General features: G+C 41.8%; 1 protein-coding gene across 1 annotated transcript in view; it reads left to right on the top strand.

The window, feature by feature from the left end:
* POLR3H (RNA polymerase III subunit H) overlaps positions 1-9,469 on the top strand; it is a 37,538-nt gene extending 28,069 nt beyond the window's left edge. Inside the window, exons 6-7 of the mRNA XM_044302216.1 lie at positions 3,539-3,740; positions 9,027-9,469. Coding sequence (XP_044158151.1) covers positions 3,539-3,740; positions 9,027-9,080 — 256 coding nt within the window. The 3' untranslated portion in view covers positions 9,081-9,469. The remainder of the gene's footprint in view (positions 1-3,538; positions 3,741-9,026) is intronic.
* Positions 9,470-10,191: the final 722 nt, after the last annotated feature.

Consider the following 10,191-nt stretch of genomic DNA (forward strand, 5'->3'; position numbering starts at 1 on the left):
AGTCCGGCTGCAAAGCGTTTTTCACTGATGGTTGCTAGATGTTTGTAATTCCTTTTTTATTTATTTTTAATTTTTTACACTAAAATATGTCTTAAAGGGGTTGTCTCACTTCAGTAAGTGGCATTTATCATGAAAGTTAAAGGGGTTGTCCGGGACCAAATGTTTTTTAAAAAAAAACACGTTTACTCACAATGTACATCTAAGTAAAGACCTCCATACATTTTCAGCTATTTTTGCCACTTCTATGTGGCTCCAACGGTCCCCCACTCATTGTTTATATATCTGTTTATCTTTACCTGACTTCCGGCTGCACTGCCCTGTGGGTACTGGGGCAGCGCAGCATCAGGTGGTTACAGCTGTCTCTCTGCTCCGCTGTAACTCCGCCCCCTCATCAATATTCACCTCAATTCATTCTGAAGCTCACTGGACTGGAGGGGCGGAGCTGAGCTGGTTAAGGGGTGGGGCTTAGCGGGATGTCAGCCAGTCGCTGTAACTCCACCCCCTCATCAATATTCACCTCAATTCATTCTGAAGCTCACCACTGGAGGGGCGGGCCTGAGTGGGTTGTCAAGGGGCGGAGCTGAGCTGGTTGTTAAGGGGCGGGGCTTAGCGGGATGTCGTCCAGCCGCTGTAACTCCGCCCCTCATCCATATTCACCTCGATTCATTTGCTGCCAGTGACGTCACCGGGCTCCCTGAGCAGCGGAAGAGGAAGCTGTGCTTGCCTGCAAGTGACCCAGTACGTCACTGAGGAGAAGAAAACAGTAACTTCCGGCCACGAATTTCAAAGATGAAAACGGGGCTGCAGAAATCTGTGCCAAAGGTACTACCTGCTTGTATGTAATGTGTATGCCACACTTGTACTATTAGAGCAATGTCCCCAATCCCGGACAACCTCTTTAATACAAGCCCCTTAATAATGTATTGTGATTATCCATATTGCTCAGTGCTTCTTTTGCTGGCTGGATTCATTTTTAAATCACGTTTATATATGCTCGTTTCCATGGTTTCAGACTATGCTGCAATCCGTCACTGGTGGCCATGCTTGCACAATATAGGAAAAAGCGTCAGCCTCTCTGGTGGCTGGGACCATGGGAGCGCACATAGGCTAATGCTTTTTCCTATATTGTGCAAGCACAACCACCACTGATGGATTGCAGGGTGGTCTGTGTCCTTTGAATCCAGCCAGCAAAGGAAGCAATATGCATAATAACAATACATTAGTAGGGGGCTTGTATTCACTTCCTCTACATGATAAATGCCACTTACTGAAGTGAGAGAACCCTCTCACTTATATCAATTATATCCCTTTTCATAAAATGTTTATAATTTTTATTTTTTATATAGGGGGTGTATGGGTTACTGGGGCAGGGCTAGAAGCTGTAGTGTGGCGTTTTTTACTTTTCGATTTGTTTTTATGCTAGATCTTTGGACGGCATTTAGCGTTTTGTTTTTATTTTTTCTTTAATTGCTGACTTCTCCTGTAACTGACTTATTGGCCTCACTTACAGGAAAATACAACCCTTCGGTCTCTTTCACATGAGCGTGACTGATTAGGTTCAGATGCGTTCAGGGTGCGTTCAGTGAAACTCGCACCATTTTGCAAGCAAGTTCAGTCAGTTTTGTCTGCGATTGCGTTCAGTTTTTTCCACGCGGGTGCAATGCGTTTTGATGCGTTTTTCACGCCGTGAAACCACTCTTGGCAACCATCAGTGAAAAACGCATCGCACCCACACTTGCTTGTGGATGCAATGTGTTTTTCACGCAGACCTATTCACTTCTGTGGGGCCAGGGCTGCGTGAAAAACACAGAATATAGAACATGCTGCGATTTTTCACAATGCAGAAGTGATGCATGAAAAACAAGGCTCATGTGTGTCAGGATTCAGTGCGGTGCAGTGCGTTCATGTCACACATTGCACCCGCGTGGAAAATAATAGCATTCTGAATACGGAATGCATAGTACAACAGCGCTGGAGGGGTTAAAAAATAAATAAATAATTAACTCACCTTAGTCCACTTGTTCGCGGCCCGGCATCTCCTTCTGTCTCCTTTGTTGAATAGGACCTGTGGTGAGCATTTAATTACAGGACCTATGATGACATCACTCCGGTCATCACATGTTCCATCACATGATCCATCACCATGGTAAAAGATCATGTGATGACCGGAGTGACGTCACCAAAGGTCCTTTACCTGTAATCAATGCTCACCCCAGGTCCTGTTCAGCAAAGGAGACAGAAGGAGATGCCGGGCTACACGAACAAGTGGACTAAGGTGAGTTAAAATTTATTTTTATTTTTGTTTATTTTTTTTACCCCTCCAGCCCTATTTTACTATGCATTCTGTATTCAGAATGCTATTATTTTCCCTTATAAGCATGTTATAAGGGAAAATAATACAATCTACAGAACACCGATCCCAAGCACGAACTTCTGTAAAGAAGTTTGGGTACCAAACATGCGCGATTTTTTTCACGCGAGTGCAAAACGCATTGCAATGTTTTGCACTTGCGCTGAAATATTGCTGGTGTTCCCGTAACGCACCCGCACATTTTCCCGCAATGCCCGTGTGAAAGAGGCCTTAGGGTTGTACAAGGCTATAAAGCCTCACTGCAGACTGATCTTGGTCTGCTAATACCAAGCAGCTCCAGTAATTACCTGCCCACCAGCGATCATATGATTGCTTTGACTGGAGCAGAAATCGGCACTGCAGCTTCCTGATCTGTATACAGAGCAGTGGTTGAGCGCTGTGTTTACAGTGATGGGGAACGCCACTGTCTCAGTCACTGACTGAGAGCCCGCTCCTGCAGCTGCATGATTTGTGTGCAATTGCGATCTCTGCAAGAATGTACGAAAACATCCTTAAACAGACAAGTGCTGACCGCCCAGATGTTTATAGTCAATGGGTGGTCAGCAGTTGGTTAATGGGGTTTTCCAGAAATTGTTATTTTTAAGGGAAGCTATCCATTGCCTCCCACATGAATCATACTTGATTCATACTTGTCTGTTCCCCACCAGTCCAGTCCCTGGCTCCTGTTCCTCCATCCTTCTGTTCCCAGCTTGTTGTCTTCGAGTCAGGGTATGGACATGGCCACATACACCAATGCAGCCAATGACTGCCTTCAACAGTGACATGTTCCCAACCCCTTTTGAGGGGTTTTCCAGGAAATGACATAAAATAAATAAGAAACCATTATTCACCTGGTAAATTTCCTCCCACTCCAGTGTTGCCTGCCAGTCTTTGTTACTTTTTCATGCTGCAATGACATGCTGTATGCCTACCTTAACACTGTAGCTAATCATTGGCCTCAGCAGCATGTAGGACGCAAGTCGTAGACCACAAGTAATTGGCTGCAGAAGTCACATTTGTGTATAGCATGTTACCGCTGCTGGAAAGTCAACAATGACCATCAGGGACCTTTTTAAAATGTACTCTATTTTTTATGATCACAGAAAACCCATTTAATTCTAAATATACCCCTTTTACCATAAATGTTTACAAGTTAGATTTTATTTGTCCATTACACGTTTACTTCAGTGATGAGGCAGAACAAGTTTGGGTATGGGAGTATGAAACGGAGGAAGGAGCTCATGACCTGTACATGGATATAGGTGAAGATGTCCGGTTCCGTGTCGTTGATGAAACCTTTATAGACACCTCTCCAACTGGGCCAAGCACTACAGAGTCATCCACAGCTGCAGAGGAGACACAACGCAAGGAAGCACCATACACCTTAGTGGTAAGAGGCGAGGTCATAAGACAAATAAAGTAATGTTACCAGTAGAAATGTTTTTGTCTTTACATTCCCTTTCTTATTTTGGGCAATTTTACATTTTCCTGTGCCCTTCTGTCTCAGGTAGTTGCCTCTCCCTCCTTTCTGTCTAGTTTATGGTTTTACATTAGACGGGTGTCTTCAGAGTGTGAGTTGGTTTCTGAGTATTTGCAGAGAGCCTGCAGGTGACCTAGAAGCTGCTGAAAAGGGGAGAAGATGCCACATTTCCCTAATAACATACATTGTCATGTATTCACATCTGCTGCACATATAAAGATCAGTATAAACCTCACAGCTATGTAAACTCTTTCCCTGCCAATGATGTATCTCATACCTGCATACACCTTTTGTTGTAACACAGCAGGTATGGCACTAAACACAACCAAACTTTTATTACGCTGGTTTTGGAGATTTTAGAAATATCTCATATGTGGTCCTAGTGTGCTACTCAAACACAGGCCTCAGAAATGAACAAGCACCTTGTGGATTTTTGGGTCCCCTTTTTATTAGGTATTTTTCCTGGCACAATTACAGGTTTAGGGTCCATTCACATGTCCGCAAAACACAGACACTATGATAGAAATGGCTGCGGACAAGAATAGGACATGCTCTATCTTTTTTGCGGTGCCGCGGAACTACGGATGTGGACAGCACTGTGTGCTGTCCGCATCTTTTGCAGCCCCATTGAAATGAATGGGTCCGCTTTGTGGAACGGATGCGGATCCATAACTACTGACATGTGAATGGACCATTACAAAGGTCTACAGATGCCAAAAATATAAAAGGAGCTACAAATAATCCTAAAACTACACTACTTTTTCAAGGAATTCATCTAGGGGTGTGGTGAGATTTTCATAGAATTTATTAAACTTTGGCCATAAAATAAAAAAAAACTACAATTTTTTTTTTCTTTATCGTGTGGATTAAACGCCAAGTTTTTCATTTTCACAAACAATAATAGGGGAAATGCTCCCCACAGTTTATTGAATGTCTCCAGATTACAGAAATACCTTGCATGTAGTTCTAAACCTCTTGGGGCCTACCACAGGAACCGTGCACATTTCAGGCCAAATATGATCATTTACACATCATAGGCTGACTATTACAGAGGCTCTGAGGAGAAATAAAAATAAAATAAAAATTACTCCCGTGGTATGGCTCAAGTTGGGAAACTAAACTACACCCCTCATTAAATTTTTCAAGGGTAGTAGTGAGAATGTTGACAATTTGCATTATTTGTTTACAAGGAATGAATGCGCTTTACAGCTTTTGTACCACATCTTGTTTTTTTTTCCATGGTGCTGTACGGCTTCAGAACTTGATCAGAAAGATCAGTTCCTCCCATAATCCAGAATGCAATCTGGCTTGGGGGGTAGTGGTATCTTGAATAAGAACTGGGGTTCTGCTTTTACCATGTATTGTGATCAGCATAAGGACATCCCTCCTTTTTTTTTTTTTTTTTTGTGGACCCACTGTACAAACCTATCTGGTTTGACTTTGGGCTAGTCCTAAGGGCATTATCCTGTCGATTGGCCTTTTGCTACAGAAGACCCACCCAGCTGCTACCTCTTGGAATAGTGCCAGTGTAGTTGGCAGCTGACCTACAGGGGTCAGAGACAGTTATGAAGCATCAAGAGGTCAGGCAATACTTAGTAAATGGGCAGAGGTCAAGGCAGGCAAAGTTTGTGCAGTTCTGTTAAGCTATACGAGATCAGGGCAGGCAGCAAAATGGTCAGTATGGTACGCAGGTTAAGGTCAGGGTAGGCAGCGGAGTCAATAAACAGACAGAAGTTGGGTACACAGGCTGACAATCGGAATAGCGCACCTTCACTGGTAATTTAGGAACCTAACCTCGGGTAGGAAGTGAGGGGCAATGCAGCATTTATAGCAGAAGCTGATTAGCAATTAGAAGCAGCTATCCAACTGCACACAGAGGAGGAGGAGGAGGGTAGACTAGTAGTAGTTCAATGAATAATATTCTTAATAGAGGTAGTGAGGTTGCAACTGACACGGTCGCTGATGTAACATGTTCTAATACTTGACCAACAAAATGTTCTTCTTTTGCCCCTTCTGAATGGTTGTGCAGTTGGTGCTGTAGGTAGGCCTCTCTGATTTTTATACATGGTGCAACAAGTTGCAGTTGAACTGAGGCATCTAAAGCCACCTGCACATGTGGGTGAAGGCACATAAGATCCGCATACATTTCCGTGTGGATTTGTGTGCGTTTCTATAACCTATCCGCACCACAATCCAATTGCAGATTTAGGTGTGGTTTAGATGTGGTTTTGTCGCCGATCTCACCCTTCCATTGAAAAGGGTGAAGATCCGCCACTGAAACTGCAAAGATAATTGACATGCTGCAGATTTGGAAATCCGCAATGAAGATGAATTTCTTCACAGAAACAATCCACAAAGTGTACATAAGATTTGTGTAGTCTCATACACTTTACAGGTATTGTACTATGCTGCAGTTTTTCCAGACGGGCATCTGCGTGGAACAACCATATGTATTCTGCAACGTGTGTAGGTGGCCTACAGAATGGGATATTGACATAGAAGTTACCCACAAAGAGGTGGTAACTCTGGTCCCTCATAAACCTGAAACATATGGGCGTACCTTGGGGTACTCTCAAACAGCTTATACATATGAATTCCATACTGTGCCTTCCTAGTAGGCAGGTGCTTGTGGAATTAAAGTCTCCCTTTGAAATGTATTAGGGACCCGTCAATGGAAATACATTTTTGGGGGATGTATTCTTGGGCACATATTGTGCTAAAAGGGTCACGGACTGGCCTTATTTTGAATAGACTGTCAAATGTGGGGTCATCTTGAGTGTGCATTATTTTTATAATGCAAACACTTTAAAGGTTGCTTCAAAGTGAGTCTGGTTCATTACCGTGCAGTAAATTGGACTGTTATCAGGGATAAGACAGACTATAACCAAAATAACTCAAACTCAGGTTCCGAATGACCCTAGATTCTGTGTGTTGGGCATCTTGGATTCAACAGGTATAACTGACAAAAAGTCCCTGTGTGTCCAGAGGATGCTTTTTCAGGCAAGAGTCCTGATTGCTAAGCACAGGATACAAGTGCCCCCCCCCTCTGTACGAGAATATATAAACAGGATGAATACTGTGATACAATTTTGAAAAGGAAATTTATTGGAAAAGGAAATATCTCACCACATTTTTTTTTTTACAATATGGCAGTACTGGCTGGCTACCCCTACTATAACATTTTTCTAAGACTAAACTGGTGGCCTTACAATACATTACCCTAACAACTTACGCAATTTCTGCTCTTATATGTGAAGAGCTCTAGGTGGTATATAGATGGAGTATGTGAAGTGTCTCCCCCAAGGGATGCAGTTGGGATAAGGGTGGGGGGTCTAAAATGGTATGTTAGGATGGATTCCAATTCACTGTTTTGTTGACAAGTGATAAGAGTATGTTTATGTAGTATAATCTGTTCACGGACTGACTTCACTACTGATTCAATCTATGTTAAATATTGTATGATGCACAGGAACCTAAGGGTAAAATGAAGCACCTCTTATTTGTTAAAAAAAATCTTTTACAATAAAATGATGTTTGATTAAAAAAAATAATAATATTGGACTGTTATACAAAATCCCACTTTAGTAATTCCTAATTTTTGGCTTCCTTACTAGGACAATATGCAGCACAAGGCCCAAAACTGTCATCTCTGTTGTATCTATGGGGAAAAACTGCTGGGCATAAAAATTTATTTTTGGTCAGCATTACATTTATGAAATCCTCATAGACTTTCACCAAGTCAATTTCTGTGAGGCCTGGAAACGACCATCTGCATTCCTGAGCTGCCCACAAAATCAGTATTGTTAGGGTAATAATTCTCAGGAGAGAAATTGTTGCCTGTATCTGTGTCAGAGGCATTGAGGGAGTATGCATCCTTGGCTGAATAGAGCCTTTGGGACAATTGTGTTAAGTATGTACAAATTTTATTTATTTACAGGTTTTTGTTATATAGTGCTTTTTTACACTTGTAGTAGGTATAATAAATTAAAGGCTATGGACACTTTTGTGGCTGATTTTATTATTGCGTTCTACATATTTTGGGCTACATATGTGGTTTTCAGTTGGTCTTTTTTTTTTTTTTTTTTTTTTTATGTTTAGCCCCTTTCTCTGTACATATGTCAGTCTCTGTGTATTTGCAAAGTAGCTGGCCTTGTGTTCACAGTGAGTCCTGTCAGATAGAAGCCCTGGCCGCTCCCGTGTAGCCCTTAATTCTCATGACGGCTCATAAACTCTTATTTAAGCCATATTCTTATTTTGATAAGAATTGAGATATGAGTGTTTATGAGCTGTCAGGAATTCAGAGATAAGGGCTACACATGCGCTGTCAGGGCTACTCTGCAAATACACAGAGACTGACATCTGCACAGAGAACAAGGCTGCAATCTTTTAATAAAGACCAACTGAAAAACAGTTTTATAGCTCAAAATTAGTAGCATGCAATCATAATGATAAAAAGTTCCCATAGCCTTTACCATGAAACATTTGTAGCAAAATATAAAGAAAGAGAAAACGCTGATCAGCAAAAGGGCCAGGCAGGTCACACAGGAAGGAGTCCAGCAGGGGAGGTAACACAGGGACTTGGCCGATTTTTGTCGCCCCCAGAAATTTCCACTGGACAACCAATGAAGCTGTCGGGTATACATGGCTGTAACCCTGCTCTGTATGCTGTTCCTAACCATCTGTTACTTTTAAAAAGACTCTTTTGCATAGTTTGGTTCATTCACACAGACCGACCAAGTGCGTGCATGGGGGCTGTGACATGAAGGCGATTAGTGCTGTCCTGTACAGCAACAGTCACCTCTATTTTCAGCCACTGGCAGCCCCACAACCTTGATGTTAAGGTAAAAATGCTGTGATTGGCTGGTCAGAATTGTCCAGCTAATTATAGTGATTGAGGAATGGAAGGGCGATTAGTAAGGATGGACTGCTGTTAGGGACAACAGAAATACAATACAAACAAAAATACATTGGAATGACTTTTTGGTATAATTTTTTTTAATTTTACAGTTTAGGTTATTTGTACATGTTAAAAGTGTGAACAGTGTCCCAGCAACCACAGGAGGAAAATACACTGGTGGCAAAAGGGTTAAAATGTGTAAAGGAAATGCATTTTGTAATTCTTGTAAATTTAAATTTTATTTTCCTTGTAAATTTTTTCTTATTCTAAATCTTGCCTATTGTTTCTCATTCTATTAGGGTTCCATAAGTGAGCCTGGTCTGGGTCTTCTTTCCTGGTGGACTAACAACTGAAGAAAAAGAAGTCTGTTTCAGGGAAAACCTTTTTTTAAATGCATCAAAATGGAATCGCGGTTTGTGGATTATACTATTTTGAGAAAGTTGCGAATATTCTTTTCAATTGAGAGTGCTCAAGAGACAGTCTTGTGAGGACTCTTTATAGAAGAATTCCTTTTTATTCACCTGTTTTGTATGAGAATTAAGTTATCTGGCACTTGTAAATTGTGTAATAGCATAACATTTTGTTTTTGACAACTTTCTGTGTTCACAATTCTATGTATGTCATTTTAACATGACCAAAGTACAGTCAGGTCCATAAATATTGGGACATCAACACAATTCTAACATTTTTGGCTCTATACACCACCACAATGGATTTGAAATGAAACAGACAAGATGTGCTTTACCTGCAGACTGTCAGCTTTAATTTGAGGTATTTACATCCAAATCAGGTGAACGGTGTTAGAATTACAACAGTTTGCATATGTGCCTCCCACTTGTTAAGGGACCAAAAGTAGTGGGACAGAATAATCATAAATCAAACTTTCACTTTTTAATACTTGGTTGCAAATCCTTTGCAGTCAATTACAGCCTGAAGTCTGAAACGCATAGACATCACCAGACGCTGGGTTTCATCCCTGGTGATGCTCTGCCAGGCCTCTACTGCAACTGTCTTCAGTTCCTGCTTGTTCTTGGGGCATTTTCCCTTCAGCAAGTGAAATGCATGCTCAATCGGAGTCAGGTCAGGTGATTGACTTGGCCATTGCATAACATTCCACTTCTTTCCCTTAAACTCTTTGGTTGCTTTTGCAGTATGCTTTGGGTCATTGTCCATCTGCACTGTGAAGCGCCGTCCAATGAGTTCTGAAGCATTTGGCGGAATATGAGCAGATAATATTGCCCGAAACACTTCAGAATTCATCCTGCTGCTTTTGTCAGCAGTCACATCAATAAATACAAGAGAACCAGTTCCATTGGCAGCCATACATGCCCACGCCATGACCCTACCACCTCCATGCTTCACTGATGAGGTGGTATGCTTAGGATCATGAGCAGTTCCTTTCCTTCTCCATACTCTTCTCTTCCCATCACTCTGGTACAAGTTGATCTTGGTCTCATCTGTCCA

Source organism: Bufo gargarizans, chromosome 7 (assembly GCF_014858855.1).
Source record: "Bufo gargarizans isolate SCDJY-AF-19 chromosome 7, ASM1485885v1, whole genome shotgun sequence".
NCBI classification, from domain to species: Eukaryota; Metazoa; Chordata; class Amphibia; order Anura; family Bufonidae; genus Bufo; species Bufo gargarizans.